Source organism: Neurospora tetraspora (assembly GCF_033439725.1).
Source record: "Neurospora tetraspora strain CBS 560.94 chromosome Unknown B0H65scaffold_6, whole genome shotgun sequence".
Taxonomy (NCBI): domain Eukaryota; kingdom Fungi; phylum Ascomycota; class Sordariomycetes; order Sordariales; family Sordariaceae; genus Neurospora; species Neurospora tetraspora.
Genome location: NW_026944388.1, coordinates 2327953 through 2345020, shown reverse-complemented (window position 1 = coordinate 2345020; position 17068 = coordinate 2327953). Strand labels below are relative to the sequence as shown.

The window sequence follows — 17068 nt, the reverse complement described above, 5'->3', positions numbered from 1 at the left end:
ATACGAGTGGAATTGGCGAGTGGACAGTGCCGCAGTAACAGCCCCGAATCCCGGTGGAATGAGGCCGGGTTGCGAGTTGTGGGAGTGCCTTCTCTCGTGACGTAGGGGCCTTGTCGCTGTGTGACATTAACAGTTGCCCGGCTGCGGTACCTAAGGTACATACCTAGGGTATAGAGTGGCCGTTGCCAGTTTCGGTACTTTAGGTTGGTCTACGAATACATATTATACCGTCCAAGGTAACTACTGAACCTGATATAAGGCAGGATTCCAGTTTGGATTCCATTTGAAGATGTTCCTGGGAGTCATTTCTCCAGTCTTTTAAGGGACCGTGATATTCTACATACGCCTATAGTTGGGTCAGGTAGGGTCCCAAGGACGGACGGCCCCATCCATCATCTGATGCCCACTTCCAGGTTCCACTGATGGAACTCGGAGCCCGGTTGAACCCTTTGCCAAGCCAGGCCGATAAGCACGGCCGGGAGCCGCTCCCGCCTTATCAAACGGCGAAAAGCTAAAGCGGAGTTCAGCCGAGATTTCCCCACCACAAATTGGAGGAACAAAAAGCCTGCAAATTTCTGCCGCCTTCGACTTCTTCTCTTCCTTTTCTCCTCCGTCCTCCTCCTCCGTGAGGAATCCAGCACGGCCGGCCTCGTCGCCGCCGTCAACATTGTGTGCCAGCCACAATGTTTGGTCGATATGCTGGCATCATCACAACCGGTAAGTCAACATGACATTATTTTATTTTTATTTTTCGCCCTCATATGATGAAAGCATACGCAAAATTCACAGACCTGTTCTGAAAAAAATAGTGTTGAGAAACTGCTTAGCTCACTGATCCCATCTTCCCTCCCTTTTTCACTTATTCTCACGTCTACCTTTGCGTGTCAGAAGGCATGTAGCTAACGTCCTTCTCAAGATCACCATGACCACTTGCCCGATGCTGTTGGTCCTCGCAATGTGGCGTTGCCGTCCGTCTTGTGCGCGACAGTCAGGAGTTGCTGTTACAATGTCGGCACTCCCATTGTCCCCGGCACGGTCGCCAATTCCATTGTCAAGGCCATTGTTCACTCGGACTCGGCTCTCTTTGCCCATTGTTTTATAGACCCAAAAATATACCCTTTCTTTGTCCTCAACTCCAGCAATGGCTCTTGTGATTCCGTTTCATCCTCTGTGTCCATATAATAACCTGCCTGTCCCAGAACACCCTTTATGCCGGGTCAATTTCAGTGCAACTGTTCACCGACACCTAATTTACGTCTTTAATTTCGCAGCTCATTACCAACAACTAGCATGGAGTTCTCGGACGAGGATCTCTTCGGAGACAAAGAGGTGGAGGATACCTTACTGGAGGAGGAGTTCTTGGCAGCAAAAGAGATGCCGGAAGATACCCTCAACGCTAATGGCAACGGCAATGGCAACGGCGATGGAGCTAATGGTGCAGCCACGGCTGATGGTGGTCCGCAACAGCTCCCTGACCAAGCCCCGATAATCCCGTCAAATCAAAACGACAATTCCCAACCGCAGCCCCACCATGACCAACGTCGTATGAGCCCATGGAGTCAATTTCTATATTCCCAGGCTCAACAACATCCTCATGAACAAGCGCCCATAAATCCATCTGTTCAAGATGCCACTTCGCAGGCGGGTGGTGTACAAGAGCTCCCTATTGACCCACTTCTTGACGCCCTCAGTCAAGAGTGGAATGCCCAAGGCGGTGGTCTGCCACAACAACAAGGCCTTATAAATCCATTGACTCAAAATCCCAATCCAGAGCCGGCCCCTGAAACCTATAGTAACGATAGTAACAAGACTATAAACGAGTTCCTTCGCGATGAGGGGTTCAATGCTCACGCCCTTGAACAAGCACCTAACGATAATTATACTTACGATTTCGATGCGGCGGAGAATTTTTTTGATCAGATCAACTATCGCCCACAAGAAAATTTTCAAGTAGGAGGCGGTCCGGTGCCAGGAGCAGCAGAGGGCGGCGGTTTCAATGCTCAGATCCAGCCTGAACAAGCACCTGTTGGAGGTCTGGGTCAGCACCCACCTCCTGATGGTGGTAGTCAAGGCGGGGAACAAAACATCTTGAATCAGGATTCCAATAATTTGGAATCACCTGTGATGGAGAATTTCATGGGCCCAATGTGGCTACCAGAAAATATAGAGGACCATGTGATCTCAGATAACCAACAGGGCGGTTCAAACGTCGTTCCAGGAGGTGCTATCCAACAACCTCATCACCCCGAAAATCAGCAATTCACCGGTTCAACAGCTGCTCCAGGAGGTGTGGGTGGCCCCTTTAATCCTGAAAATCAACAACTCAACCAGAACAACGGGACACAAAATGGTCAAGGAGGTGCTATCCAACAACCTCACCCTCAAAATCAGCAATTTGCCGGCTCACAAGCTGTTCCAGAAATCGTTAACCAACAACATCCCCCTGAAAACCAGCAGTTTCCCGGCTCACACGCTGCTCAAGGAGGCGTGGGGGGCTACCGTTATCCTAATCCGGCAAATCAACAACACAACCAGTTCAACAACGGATACCAGCAACTCAACAACGGACAAGCAGGTCAACGAGGCGGTGGTGGTGGTGGCCAATTTAACAATGGAGGCCAGCAACTCAATAATGCACAATATGGCCAACAAGAAGAGGAAGCTGCTATTGACCTCCTTAACTTGGGCGGTGCACGAACTGGTCAAGTAGCTGGCGGTGGTCAGTTTAACCATGGAGGCCAGCTACCCAACAACAGACAAACGGGTCAAGGACAAGGAGGCATGGGTAAACCTTTCAACTCCGAAAATCAACAAGTCAACCAGAACAACAACATACAACATGGTCAAGGAGGTGCTCGTAATCTTCCTCAGAATGGATACCAGCACTTCGGTGGCGCACAAACTGGTCAAGGAGCCGGCGGTGCTCAGTTTAACAATGGAGGCCAGCAATTCAATAATGCACAATATGGCCAAGAAGAAGCTGCATTTGACCTCCTTAACTTGGGCGGTGCACAAACTGGTCATGGAGCCGGTGGTGGCCAGCTTCACAATCGAGGCCAGCAACCCAACAACGGACAAACTGGTCAAGGTGGCATGGGTGGACCTTTCAACCCTCAGAATCAGCAACCTGACCAGTTCAACGGCATGCAACATGGTCAAGGAGGTGCTGCTGGCCAGTTCAACAATGGAGGCCAGCAACCCAGCCGTGCACAAACTCCTCAAGGAGGCATGGGTGGCTACTTGAGTCCTGCAAATCAACGACTTAACCATAACAACGGTATGCACAATGACCACGGAAGTGCTGGTGGTTTCTTGGACCCTGGATTTCAACAATTCAACAGTCCACAGCCTCGTCAGGGAGGCGCTGGTGGCCACTTGAGTCCCGTATATAACAACCAACAGGCCGGTCTGCCAAATGCTGCCGGAGGTGCCAATCAGCACCTTTCCCCCGGGAATCAACCACTTCCCGGTTCACCATATGGTGCAGGAGGTGTTGTTGCCCAGCCCGGCTCCGGAGTCCAGCAATTTCCTGGTTCACCTTATGGTGTGGGAGGTGCTGGTAGCCCACTTCACCCTGAACCTCAACCACAACCTGGATTTGGTAATGTCAGCCCACAAGCGGTTCAGAATAACAATGGCGGGATTCCAGATCCCAATCAGCCGCCGGCTGCTCAACTGCCGCTTGTAGGATCTGCTCCCGCAGAACCACGCCCGCCTCCGGTGGTGACCCCTCCCGTTTTCCCACCTGGTACTCCGCAACCGGACAGCTGGGTGGCCCCGGGCTCCGGCAATGAAGTCGTCAAGATTCGAGCCATAAAAGTCCGCAACCTACATGGTATCCATCCCCATTCCGTGTACTACTACAGAGCGCAGACGCAGCCCTGGGGCACTGAGTACAATGAACAGGGTCGACCAGGCCCGAACCTGTTTGTCTATGCCAACAGCCAGCCGCTGGCCAGGGCCGAGCTGGTAGCCTCGAAAGTCTACACAGCATCGCAGCTCTCCCTGTTCTTCCGAGGCGAGGGTCATCCAAACCGGCCCAACAGGCACCTCACGTTGTGGATTCAAAACCTACCGCTTTTGGTCGCGGATCGGTACGCGCAAAAGGAAACAGGAAAATGTAGGTACAAGGAATGCGCGGCGAAACCCAACCACACGATCCTGAAGGGCTTCCACCGCATCGCCTTTGACGAACACTCCCACCACACCGGCGACTACTACGACCCCTACAACAACGCGGGCTACATGCACCTGTGGTGTTTCGAGAAGGCCTTCGACGCCGGTTATTTGGTGTGGGACGTCCAGGAGCGTCCTCACTTGTACGGCTTCCGCATAGAGGCGGACGTGCGCCACCACCGGTTCGAAGAAAAAAACAACGCCTCCCTCAACCGCGACCACAATCTGCACGACACATACCGACAGTGGAAGAACGAGCAATGGGAGCGCTACGTCCAGCTCCGGCACCAGGAAGCTACAACGGGCCAACGCTATGATCCTTACCAGTCTGTCGATGGAATCTCCAATGACAACCGTCTCTGGAGACGACTCACTGATAAGCATATTGCCGAGGAAGTTCCTGCTAGGGCAAGAAACCGCGCCAACAGGAATGTCACGGGTAACACGATTGATAATCACAGGGGAGATCTTGCTCAGTTCATTCGGGTTAAAGCAGGCGGAAGTCCAAATGCAACACCGGCTCCGGAGTCAGGGCCGGGAGGCTCAGGCGGCCCATCAACGCCCAGCCCCAATAAGAGAAAACGTAACGGCGCGGCCTCTGGCGAAGAAGAAGATGAAGCAGGGTCAACACCAGGCTCAAAAAAGTCACGCACGACCACATCCATGGCGCCCCCACCCCTCCCTCCCAGCAGCAGCACCCCCCGCCGCAGCACCCGGCGCCAATCCCTCGCCCTAGCCCACGACCTCGAAGAACAAATCGTAACCGCCGGCGAGAGTCCCCTCACGCGCTCGCGTGCTACGTTCCTGGGGCAGCAGCTGAACCAGCTCCCCGAGCACTTGCAACAAGACGTGATCAGCCATGCGCCGCAGGCCATCTCGCCTTTGTTCCTGCAGAACTGGAGACCGGAGCACTGGGGCGCGGTGCTGCAGGAGAGGGTGAGCAGGATGACGCCGTATCATCAGGGGCTGTTGGTGCAGTATGCGGAGAAGACGGAACGGAAAGCCCAGCTGGAGGGGAAGAAGAGGTGGAGGAGTGATCCTTGATGTGAGTGATGAAAGGAGGTGGTGAGGGTGAGGGAGCGAGATGGAGCGCCCTGCGATCCTGTTCGGTGGGAAGTATACCCGAGCCTGCCTCTCTTCCGCCTCCCGAACTGATTCGCGTCGAATTCAAAAGAGAACTGCTTTTATATAATGGCATCACTTTCTCGTACTAAAAGTGTAGACAAAGGGAACCCCTTTGCAATTTCTTGGATATTGTTCTGAGGAACTCTATGCCAGCTATAACGGAGCATAAAAGGAGTTGAAGAGGAGGTTTGGACATAGATAGATAGATACCCTTACGACAATACCTAACTTACGGTGCTGGTCACCTTGAACATAGCTCTTCATATTTAGTCTTTCAGTAGCATGTTTGTACCTGGACTCATCATCGCATGTTATTCACTTATCGTGTGATACCCATACCAACAACATCTTCCAGTGCTGGTCACCTTTGTGATGGCACATGCCAGCACCTGTCAGATCTGGGCTTCCATCTGGTCGTTGGTCTTCGATCTCATTTATCATCATATATAAGAACTGTTTCCTACCCACCCGTGTGTATTTAGCTTCACGTTCCTCTTCATCTTTGACTGTATACTTTTGCCTTTGTCTGTATGACGGGACGAAGGCGTGCACAATGAATGGCCAGTCCGCCCAAACCTAGAGGTATCCAATGCAACGCATGCAAAGGATACGATGATGTTCTGACAACCTTGAACATTTAACATCGAACATACGTTAGTCATTCATCGTTCAGATTTCCAATATCATATTTATCCGTCCCTTAAACAAGCATCGCATGATACAAATAACCTGTCGTGTGATACTACCCCGTTACCAATGGCAACTCTTTGTGTGAAATGAAGAGGCGTTCTGAATGTGCCATGGAAGCAATGGAGGGATGGTCGCACAGCATAACACAACGACCGGTCGGGCCACCCGAACACCACCTCTCGGCTGTATACCTTCGGGACAGTTGGCTACTGGTTGGAGTCACGTAACTCTTGGAATTTGGGGAGGCAAACATGGAAGGCTTTCAGCTGAATGGAGCTTTTCTCTCGCTGAAAAGGTGGAAGTCAAGATAGGCACGGAACAGCTGGAGATCTCAGGTTATGGTTGTGGGGAAAAGCCGACGTTTTCATAACAAGAGTGTGTGTGTGATAGTTGACAAATCGTAGATAAAATATGAACAACGGGCTGAACCGACGTTCGGCAACGGCAACGCCGTCGCACGGTGATGGCTGATAGGACGCCTCCGACTCGCCTCCTTCTTCGTTCGGCAACACTTACACACGGCGAGCCCGTAACTTCGGGACGTTATGTAGTCTTGAAGTCATGTCCAACGCCGGGAAGATTCGAGACACGTCCAACATGAAACGAGAGCTGTGATATGTGATATCAAAACAACCTTGCAACAACTTCCGGTAGGTTTCCTTTAGCCCCCGGCGTTGCACGACTCACAGGCACTCCAGGGTCTTCTTGTTCTTCAGGCATCACAATAGGTTGCCTGGTTACCCGAGTAGCTTTGAAAGGTCACTCATGTGTCCAACAAACAGCACCATGCTGCCGTCAGAATGGGCGGGTCTGCTACCGAGTACCAGATCTGGGAAACCCCGGATTGTTTTTTCATCGGTTCCCCGGTGGATTGTTTGAGAGATCCGATTGATTGAGGGCGATTTGATTGATTGACAGGCAGGACAAGGCGAAGATATGTTACTCGGTTACTGCCACGTGCTCTCTTGCTGATGCGCTCCACCGTGGTGTTGTATCTGGAGAATTTGAAGACAAGATGTGTAAATTCACCGAATGACGTCGCTTTGGAATCCCGAGTTTTTATGGAAATATGTAGGAATCATTGATCTGAATGGTTCAGCTGGAGAAGGTTGAAATTGGAACGTCGATGTGACCCCCACTAATCGGGGACTCCTTCAGCGCTTTGACACTCACTGCACAGTGACGGGAATGCTTCCTTGTCCACAATTCACCCACAATCCTCCTCCACTTTCCCACTCACTCTCCATCACCAACCTCAACCCCTTAACTTCCACTTCCACTTTGTCCCGTATCACGGCTCTTATATACTCTTCGGCTATCGCCCTCGTACAAAGCGGAACGGCTTGAGTCCTGCTCAAGGGCTGTTGTACCACTCACAATCAAACACACAAGTCTCTATTACGGACGTACAAAGGGTGTCACCTTCAAAGCCCTCGGACATTCGCTACACTAGAGGTAGCTAGCGCATTCCCCCAAGCTCACCCACGATAGGGCTTCCAATCGGTGCCACGCCGAACATCATCTCATTCATCATCAGCTCGCAAATCCAAGACCCCGCCAAGTCTCTCCTACACCAAGCACCAAGACTCCACTTTCATCATCACCACCAACAACAAAACCCTCGATTTCATCCCTCGGCTCACTCGCCCAGCCTCTGAGAGAATTCAGTATTCGTGGACATGGGAGGCGGCGGCGGCGCCAATGGTGACCCCGAAGAGGCCAACGACAACAACACCAGCGGCCACGAGACATCATCAACCGAAAAGAAACCTCCTCCGGCACCGGCTTTGCAAGTCATCGTTCTGGTGAGTGACTTTGTTCTTCACGGATTACCTATCTTACTTCAAGCCTTGTTTCACCTCTTCGTTTGCTGGGCAGAAACATCACTCAATGTCGATTCGTCTCTCCTCTCACTGCATATCCTTCTCATGCTCTCTTCACCATGATACATTCATCACTATCACAACTTTTGCCCCCATTATCACTCCATGCCTCAGCCAATTCCGAGGGGGTCTTTATCTTGAAAAACTTCAGCACCATCCTGAACGGCTTAGAACGCCATCTCTAGTGAGCCGGAAAGAGTCCGTGGCAGGCGAGTGCCTGTGCGCTTCCTTTGTTTCAATGAGCCCACCCCACGATCGAGCAGCCCTAGTTCGATCTGCCCTCGAGCACTGCCTCTAATTGTTCCTTTTATGTCCTCTTTGTTCGGGTACAATGGGATCCTGTCACCCCCACCACTATTGAGCGCGAGTACGCCACGGCCTGGGCAGTCATTCAACGCGTTTTAGACCTGTCACCTATCACCAATGACGATCCTTTCTGTAGGACCCAGGGTTCTGGGGCATATGGAAATCACCTTCGGCCCAAAGTGAAATACTGGGATTCGCAATGCTGGTAGTAAAGACCAAGATGCCATGTCTTTCACTTGGCTGTCTTTGACACGACATCACTTCATCATGAGGTTCCGCTAACGTAAATTTACCAGGGCTCTGGTGGAGGACCTATCGAGTCCAATGTCACGGCGTTCCTCGTACGCCCAATAGCGGCGGGCTGGAGGAGAGGGTCAGTCATTGCCGTTGATGCAGGCGTACACCTCGGTGCCATCGAGAAGATTTTGGCAAAGACTCAGCCAGCCACACTTGGCGAGGATGAAGAACATGCTCTGCCATACACCCTCACCACGGGGCCATTCGCAGGGCTCCAAGTTCCCTCGGCTAAATCAACTGCCAATGCATCCTTCATTCACCGGACCCTGATCGACACATACCTAATAACGCACCCTCATCTCGACCACATTGCCGGCTTCGTAATCAACACAGCAGGTCAAGGTAGTTCTAGACCCAAGAAACTCGCCGGTCTACCCAACACGATAGCAGCTTTCAAGACTCACATCTTCAACAACGTCATATGGCCGAACCTGAGTGACGAGAACAACGGAGTTGGGTTGGTGACGTATACGCGCCTGGTAGAGGGCGGCTCATCAGCGCTGGGAGAGGGCGAGTCAAAGGGCTACCTTGAGATCACTGACGACCTCGCAGTTAAGGTTTGGGCTGTCAGTCATGGTCATTGCTATGAGAGGCACACTCATCGCGGCAGCGGCAGCGTCACGCGCCCGGGAAGCTTCGATGCTTCCTCTATGGGAGCATCGCCCATGGGTGTCATGAGTCCGCCCATGTCCCATCTGGGACCCCGTGGGCTGGCTCATCATAACAGCATATCCGCGGCTAATAACAGCCTTGCCGCATTTATCCAACAGCAGCAGCAGAGAGACCAGGATCGAATGTCTATCCACCCCGGAAACCTGTTCGGCGGCGGCGGTCGTAGCAACTCCATCTCAGGACTTGGCGGCGGACACGCAGCAGATGAATCAGTGTGTGTTTATGACAGTTCGGCCTACTTCATTCGCGATGTAACGACGGGCAGGGAAATTATCATCTTTGGTGATGTTGAGCCAGATTCCGTCAGTTTGTCACCACGGAACCGGAACATCTGGCGAGAGGCCGCGCCCAAGATTGCCAGTGGGAAGCTCACTGCCATTTTCATCGAATGCAGCTTTGACGATTCCCAGACGGATGATCGTCTGTTCGGACACCTCACACCAAGGTATATTGTCGAGGAAATGACCGCTCTGGCCGAGGAGGTGACAGCTGCGAGGATGGATATCCTGCGCAGACAGTACGAAAAGGAACACGGCATCAAGCGCCAGTCAACAGTTACCCGTCCGGGTCCCATGGCAAGGAGTTACTCCGACTACGGAAGCGTCAGCAGCGATAAGAAGCGCAAGCGCCAAGAGGAGGAGGACCGCAACACCCGACGAAGGACGATAACATCACATGCGCGAGCAGCCAGCGCCAACCCGGGATTCAGGACCAGAAGAGAACAATCAATAGCAGCAGGAGCTGGAGCAGACAAAAGCCAACATCCACAGTCATCACAGCAGCAAACTGAAGACTCCATCTCCCCAAAATCCGGCAAGCGCTACGAAAACCGTCTCAGCTCCGCCTCAGCCCAAGCAGCCGCCGCCGCCGCAAGCACCACCTCCCTGCACGAAAACGACGGCGTCAACCCGCGCAACCCAACCGGCTTCCGCATCGACACCCCGCACCTCACCACGCCCACGGCCGAGATGTCCCTCGACGATTTCCAGCAGCGCGCCACGGTCAACCACCAACCGCAATTCAACACTTCCCTGCAACAGCACCAAATGGGCGGCGGCCTTTCCCGAGCCAACAACCTCCCGCAACTCCATCTCTCCGAACCCACCTCCCCTTACGGCTCCCCTTCGTCGTCGAACGCAATGTCCATCTCCACGCTCCCGCCCCCCGCAGCACCAGCAGCCGTTCACTCCTCCTCCCAACTTAACAACCACCCCAACCAAGCCAACCCATCCTCCTCTTCCGGCGGCGGGTCAGGCCTCGTCTCATCATCGTCAATATCCAACGTCACCCCGGCGACATCCATGTCCCTCTACCTCAACGGCAACACGCGCGATATGATGGATACGGACTCCAACGCCGACGTGGATATTAACGTGGAGCTGGCGAGACAGTTACCCGAGCAGCCGCTGGAGGGACTAAAGGTGGTGATTATTCATGTTAAAGACAGGATGGTGGATGGGCCGAGTGCCGGGGAGGTGATTTTGGAGCAGCTGGCGGAACATGAGGAGGAGTGTAGGTTGGGGGTGGAGTGGGTTATGAGTTTTGCTGGGCAGGAGGTTTTTGTTTAGGGGAAGGTTGGTATATGTGGGGTGGGTACGGTGAGGTTATATATATATATCAAGGAGATATATATAGAGGGGAATGGGGAGGGTGGGTGGAAGGTATTTTCTCTTCGGTTCTTGATGGCGATCTGTTATTGTATGGCAAATGATACCTATTAAGGAAGTCTTTGAAAATTTGAGGTTGGAGTAGGTAGGGAGTGTTTTGCGATAAAGGGCATATTCGGTACCAAGAGCCTACAAAGGGTTCATATAAGCAAGGTGTGCGTTCAAATCAACAGCCTTTCCGCGGACGCGGGTCACTTTGTATACAGTTATCACCTGGTCGTTGTTTACCTACCTTCTCAGGGGTGTAGGCCGAACACAGCGAGTCTGCCGTCCGATGCGAGATAACCCACAAGTAACTACTTTGCACTTGCGACTGTCCTCTGTTTACTTTCTCAGGGGATTTCCGGCCGGTGCAAGCCGAACACAGTACGTCGTCCGGAACCTCGGCGCCGGCCCCAGCAGCCGATGCTAGATCCCGGCCTTGCGTGGACCCCGGCAATCATCAGTAGCGGAATAGGTGCCGCGCTATCCCCGCTTTCCCCCGCAGACCCAGATCTTTCCGCCGAATGCCGAGATGGGGGTCTTGGGATGATTGGCATGATGGGCAACTCGGCAGGAACACTTTGTTGATCGCGGCTTAATAATGGGATTTATTTCATGGTGTTTATATAAATCAGGATTTCCTCTTCTTTATGTGTAAGCAACCATACACAAACCAGACCTACTGAAGACCACAGCGCTATCTCGCAGACGGAGGACGATATCCAATCTTCGGCTTACACACATCTTACAAACACTTCAAGCGTATCACCGAACGAAACTCCCGTTCCCACTTCTCATTCCCGTGGAACCAAGCCGTTGGTCGTCAACCCCTCCTCGTCCTCGCTCGACCTCGCCTTATCGCCTTTGAGGATCCTTCCCGATTGGGCATTCATGCCGACCTCCAAGGTTCTCACATCAGCAACCAAGTTTATTAGACCTTCAACTTTATCACAACCTCACCTCATCAGGTCGCCAGGCCTGACCTCAGTCATCAACCGAACCTCAACTTTCCAACAAAAACGACGAGGACACCAAAAAACCGTCGTCAAAATGGCCACCGAACCAACCGCCGCCGAAAAGACCGCCGCCTTCGAAAAGGTCCTCCAACGCAACCCGCACGGCGACTTCAAAGCCGTCGAAGCCTCTCGTCCCGCCTTCGACCCCTCTCCCAAATTCACCTACGTCCAAACCCCCCAACCAGATTGGACCTACGGCTCGGGCGCGAACTCGCTTTCTACCTCTACCACCCCCGACAAGTCCTCTTCTTCCTCGTCCGAGGAGCAGCAGCACATCGTCATCGACCCCTACACCTCCGGCCGTCCCCCCGCATTCAACTACAAACTCCTAATCTCCGCCATCGTCCCCCGCCCCATAGCCTTGGTCTCCACGCGCTCTTCCGACGGCCTCACGGAAAACCTGGCTCCCTTCTCTTACTTCCAAGTAATCTCGCACGACCCGCCCCTTTTCACCTTGGGCTTCGCCTCCCCCCTCTCTCCCGCTCATCGCGCCAAGGATACTCTGCGGATCCTGCACGAAACAGGCGAGTGCGTGATCAACATAATTTCCTCACCGTCATTCATCGAAGCCGCCAACGCTTGCAGCACCAACGCGCCTTTGGGCGTGTCCGAGTGGGTTGTTTCGGGGTTGACGCCCGTGTATGATGTCCAGACGGTGAAAGCGGCGAGGTGCAAAGAGGCCGGGTTTGCGGTGGAGTGTAAGTTGGTCCATGTCAAGGAGTTTGAATCCAAGTCCAAGCCGGGGGAGGGGGCGGGGACGACGTTGGTGGTGGTGGAGGGAACGAGGTTTTGGATTCAGGAGGGGCTTGTGAATGAGGAGCGGAATCAGATGGATTTGGGGGGCGAGTATAGACCTTTGGCTAGGCTGGGAGGGATCACGTATGGAGTGGTTAGGGAGGGGTTGGAGATTCCGAGACCGGATTTTGAGAGGGATGTTGGGGGGGTGGAGGGGTATGAGAGACTCAAGAAGGAGAGGGAGGCGAAAAAGGAGGAGAAGTGAGTGAATGGGGACGGACGGACCGTAGGGTGATGGGGTGAAGATAGGGAGAGGGATGGATGGCTGGGCTTGTTTGTTGAAACTGAGGGTATAGGTTGTCGTTACGTGATCAATCTAGGTATGGGGGAAAGATGGCGGTTGATCCCCGTCAAAGGGGTGGCAGAGCCAGCAACGAGCAGTTGGGGGATATGGCTTAGCAGAAATACTTGCTGGGTGTTTTCCAGGTGCTCGTCGCTGGTTCTGCTGGTCTTCGATGGGGATCACTCGTCATCATCTCGTACTGGGTGTTGAATGACATCGAAGAGTGATCACAAAGCAACTTTATGTATCCGCTTATCAGAAAAAAAAGAAGGATTTGTCTATTACCAATAAACCAACCCCTTCCATGCTCTACCAATGATTTCACAATCATCCCTCTCTGCCCTACCCTCAACGTCCTAACATATTTCCCACAACACCTGTGGACCACCTTGCCCTCCTCCTATCCTTACCATAACGATGGATATGCTTACTGTGTATGAGACCTGCCCAAACTAAACCACTTCCTACCCCTACTACCCCGTTTTCCATCCCCATAAAGATACAAATCCGCATCCCAAATAACCTCCTCCACCTCCCTAACATCTCCATAGCTACCAAGACAGCCATCACACTATGACCTCCTCCCACCCACCCCTTGATTAAACCCCCTCATCGCCTCTCTAACAATCCCCTCCGCCTCCGCCACCACATCCCTCCCCTCTCTCCACGTATACAACTTCACCCCCTGCTTTTCCAACAGCTCATGCGCCTCCGCCAGCCGTCTCAGCCAAATCTCCAACTTTTTGTTCACCGGCGAGTTTGCACCACCTCCTCCTGAAGCAGTATTACCAGTGGCATATACAGACGCCCCGTTGAGTCCATTCATGGTATCGTAAGAAGTAGCGGGGCGAACGGGGAGGAAGGTGTTGGAGCGACTACCGCTACTACTGCCCAAGGCACGATTCTCGAGGGGAAGGGGAAGACCCCATTCGTCTGTGTCGGAGTCGTAATTGGAGGAGTTGGTGGTTTGGACGCGGCGAGGTGGCGGGAGGGGTGGTTGTTGCGACTGGGGCTGGGAAAAGTTGGCGGTGCTGGTGCTGGTGCGACGGGGTGGTGGAGGGGGAGGGGCGGGACCTCTTGATCCTGATCCTGGCGCGGAAGTGTTCTGAAGCGAAGTGCTGGGCCGGGGAGATTCGCGAGGTTTTGGTGGCAAAGGGGGAGGAGCACCGCCGGTACTGATTTCTGCTGGTGAACTGCGCAGTGCTGTGGGTTTGGCGGGACGTGGTGGCGGGCCTTTCCTTTGCGGGATGTCACTTGTTGATTTACTCCCGTGCATGACGTTGAGACTGCTGCTTCGGGGGTCATGTTTCGGCTGAGGGGGGTCATCGGATAGATCGATCAAATCGCCCATGACCGGCCCCCTAGGCTGAGGAGATGAACGTGGTGGAAGTCTCGGTGGCGGCGCCGGCTGATCTCTAGCGTTCGTGGTCGTAGCAGCCCGCATAGTCTGCGCCCTCCTCCTACTGCTGTCGCTCCTCTCAAGTCCATTGTTTCTGTCCGTGGCCTGCATGTTCGAGGTGAAATACCCCATGTCCACTTGCTCGGGGGTGGTAACATCTCTGATGAACACGGCCAATATCCTGCCGGGATAAGCCAGCACCAGATCGGTGTATACCTCCAAGTCGGCCTCTCCGCTGTCTCCCACAAGGAGGAACTTCCTTTCAGGAAAGTCGCGTAATATCCTCTCCAGGGTGCCCTTCTTCCTTTCGGCAACTGGCTCAAAGATACCCTGCAGCATACCACTGTACTGTTTCAGGTCTATCGAGCCAGGAGGTAGCCCGGCTTTGTGAAAGAAGGTGGCCAAGACGGGATACAGCTGCCACGGACTGTTGGAGACATAATGTAGCTTCACGCCCATCTTGTGCAGAGAAGTATACAGCTCCTTGACTCCGTCAATGGTCTGATCTCCCAGTTCCCGGACAAATGTGTTCCTGAAGATCTCCCTGGCGCCACCATTGATATTCGACCGCTTGATGGTGTCGTCAACGTCGCTGATCAGACTGACTCCCCTGGGCTCGATAACCTCGACGGGCTGAGTGGTTGAAATATTCTCGTTGGCCAGCACTCGGAAGTGTGTCGGTACAAAGTCCAACGGGACGCGAGCAATGAAGTGACCTGACGCATTAGTCTCAACCGTCTTAGACTTGGACCGCTGGTCGTTGTAGAAGAAGAGTGTGATGGGCAACCCAACCAGCGGCGTAGCCATGAACGGTGCCAACCGCGCATTCAGATTCGCGTTCGCAGCCGCCAACTCCGCCTCCGTCATCTCCGAAGGAAACGCCCCCAAGCCCGAGTTCGTCCTCGCCGGTGCCGTCGGACTCGGCGGCGATGGCGAGCGCCGTTGCCTCATTGCCCCGAACCCATCGTCCATATCATCAACCCTAGGTCGCTCGCTGTACTCTCCCCTGGTGGCCGCCTCCTTCTCGCCCTGTCCCCTCCTTTCAATCTCCCTCGCCTCCTTCGCAATCCTTTCCTCCTCCCCAAGCCCTTCCAGATCAGTGACTGCCCTCCTTAAGTCACCTCCCTGCTGCGGTCCTGCACCAGCCTGCGGCGCCGCAGCCTGCGGTAACCCACTCAACCTCCTCGCGACTCCCAATACCATCCGATTCTTCCTTGACATCGGACCTCTAGGCGGCATGTATATCCACCCTCTAATATCCACATCCACCACGGCCTTCTCATCCTCATGCCTATTCCACTCCGCCGTCCAATAATCGCGTTCATCTACACCCGGCCCAATGCCGTTCCCTCCACCATTCGGTGTGCCGTACGGATTCCCACCCGGATCTGTGGGCCGCCTAGGCAGTTGCGAACCCTTGACGTGCCTCTTTGCGTACGAAGGAAACAAGATCAACTGCTCTTCGCCTTTATGGATGATAGGCACCTCCGGGAACGCGCCGGGGATGTGCACCTGCTCTGGCGACCCATCGCCCATGTCGCGCGTCAGGCGCGTTTGGCTATATTGCTCGCGGATCTCGGAAGCGGCAGCTACGCCGGCGCGGTAGACGCTTCCGGCCATGGCGGCGAGTTTTCGGCGGCGGGAACCGGGTTCGCGCGGGGGTTCGTTGGCGCCGTACTGGCCCGTGTAGCCGTGGGTGTATGGGGACGTCATCTTGTCGTCGTCGGTGTTGCGCTTGGGCGTTTGGGCTTGGGCGTCGTTGTTGGGTCCGCCGTTCGTGTTCGTGTCGCTTGTGTCTTGTCGATCTCGGAGTAACCGTTGTTGCTTCCAAGTCAAAGACCTCCTCCCAACAAGTCCCGGGCCGAGTCCGCCACCGCTCGCACTACCTATACCAATACTCTTCCTAACGCCGGCACCACCACTACCCGTCCCATACACCAACCGCCGGCTCTGGCGGCGGATGATATCCACCAATCTCCCACCCGCCTGTTTCTTCCTCCTTCTCTCTAGGATGAACCGGTATATCCTACTTTGTAGTCGGACCTTGTGACGCGGAAGGGTTCGGTGGCGAAAGTTGAACAGGTGTTCGCGGTATCGGTCGCGGACGGTCGAGGGGAAGAGGTATCGGACGAGAGTCGATCGGGTGTGTGCGCGAGGGCCGAAGAGGCGTCGCAAGAAGGGGAAGAGAGCCAGTTTCGTGGATGTTGGGTTGCCTCCGAAGCCTTGCTTGGTTGGGAGAACCAAGGCTTGAAGGACGGCTCGTTGGGAGGGAATTGTTCGGTCAGGGATACGGGGATTGAGGCGACCTGCGCTGTTGCGGCTTTGTTCGATTCGGTAGTTGGGTGGTAGCGACAAAATGGAGCGACCGGGTTGCTGAAGTATGTGATGTGAAGAGAGGGTGAAGTGTGGATATATAAGAGGTTGAGAAATGTAGGCTGGAGATGCTGAGCTGGTGGCAGTTGACCGCCGCCCTGGACTGAAGCTTGTCAGTCTAATGATCTGTGGCTGCCTTTTCACACGCGCAAACAGAAAGTGAAGAGCCAAGAAGTCGAAAAAGTGGAAGGATTGTCGGAGGAAAAAGTCAAGTGCAGCTGCCTGTTGTCAAGAGACATGGCAAGAGACAAATCCCTTCCGTTTACGTCACCCGTCCCTGCCATGACACCAGGGTCCAGCTTTTGGGTGGGTCAGTCGAGCTCTCCGCAAGGCCCCCTGATCCGCGACTCCACACCCAATCGACTCTCATGTGAAGCCGCAGTCTCACCTCAATATGATCACGA

At 54.0% G+C, this 17068-nt stretch overlaps 5 protein-coding genes across 5 annotated transcripts; 3 read left to right on the top strand and 2 right to left on the bottom strand.

Moving 5' to 3' along the window:
* Positions 1–810: 810 nt before the first annotated feature.
* B0H65DRAFT_264877 (uncharacterized protein) lies at positions 811–1191 on the bottom strand. Its single transcript, XM_062822674.1, has one exon. It carries the CDS (start codon positions 1090–1092, stop codon positions 856–858), a length of 237 nt encoding a protein of 78 aa, XP_062679553.1. The 5' UTR covers positions 1093–1191; the 3' UTR covers positions 811–855.
* Positions 1192–1290: 99 nt separating this feature from the next.
* On the top strand, positions 1291–5220 carry B0H65DRAFT_431007 (uncharacterized protein; the record flags this gene model as incomplete). Its single annotated transcript, XM_062824920.1, has 4 exons — positions 1291–2487; positions 2536–2785; positions 2852–3298; positions 3362–5220. The coding sequence occupies 4 exons, from the start codon at positions 1291–1293 to the stop codon at positions 5218–5220; spliced, it is 3753 nt and encodes a 1250-aa protein (XP_062679552.1).
* Positions 5221–7670: 2450 nt separating this feature from the next.
* Positions 7671–10850, top strand: B0H65DRAFT_578408 (cAMP phosphodiesterases class-II-domain-containing protein; the record flags this gene model as incomplete). Its single annotated transcript, XM_062830726.1, has 2 exons — positions 7671–7796; positions 8477–10850. The coding sequence occupies 2 exons, from the start codon at positions 7671–7673 to the stop codon at positions 10715–10717; spliced, it is 2367 nt and encodes a 788-aa protein (XP_062679551.1). The 3' UTR covers positions 10718–10850.
* A 517-nt stretch (positions 10851–11367) lies between these two features.
* On the top strand, positions 11368–13187 carry B0H65DRAFT_472989 (uncharacterized protein). The gene has a single exon (XM_062827171.1). The coding sequence runs from the start codon at positions 11690–11692 to the stop codon at positions 12812–12814; it is 1125 nt and encodes a 374-aa protein (XP_062679550.1). The 5' UTR covers positions 11368–11689; the 3' UTR covers positions 12815–13187.
* A 210-nt stretch (positions 13188–13397) lies between these two features.
* On the bottom strand, positions 13398–16404 carry B0H65DRAFT_264840 (uncharacterized protein). Its single transcript, XM_062822673.1, has one exon. The coding sequence runs from the start codon at positions 16002–16004 to the stop codon at positions 13464–13466; it is 2541 nt and encodes an 846-aa protein (XP_062679549.1). The 5' UTR covers positions 16005–16404; the 3' UTR covers positions 13398–13463.
* Between the last annotated feature and the right edge of the window lie 664 nt (positions 16405–17068).

Coding starts and splice junctions, on each gene's coding strand:
- B0H65DRAFT_472989 (XM_062827171.1), top strand. CDS start 11,690: ATGCCGACCTCCAAGGTTCTCACATCAGCAACCAAGTTTATTAGACCT.
- B0H65DRAFT_264877 (XM_062822674.1), bottom strand. CDS start 1,092: ATGGGCAAAGAGAGCCGAGTCCGAGTGAACAATGGCCTTGACAATGGA.
- B0H65DRAFT_264840 (XM_062822673.1), bottom strand. CDS start 16,004: ATGACGTCCCCATACACCCACGGCTACACGGGCCAGTACGGCGCCAAC.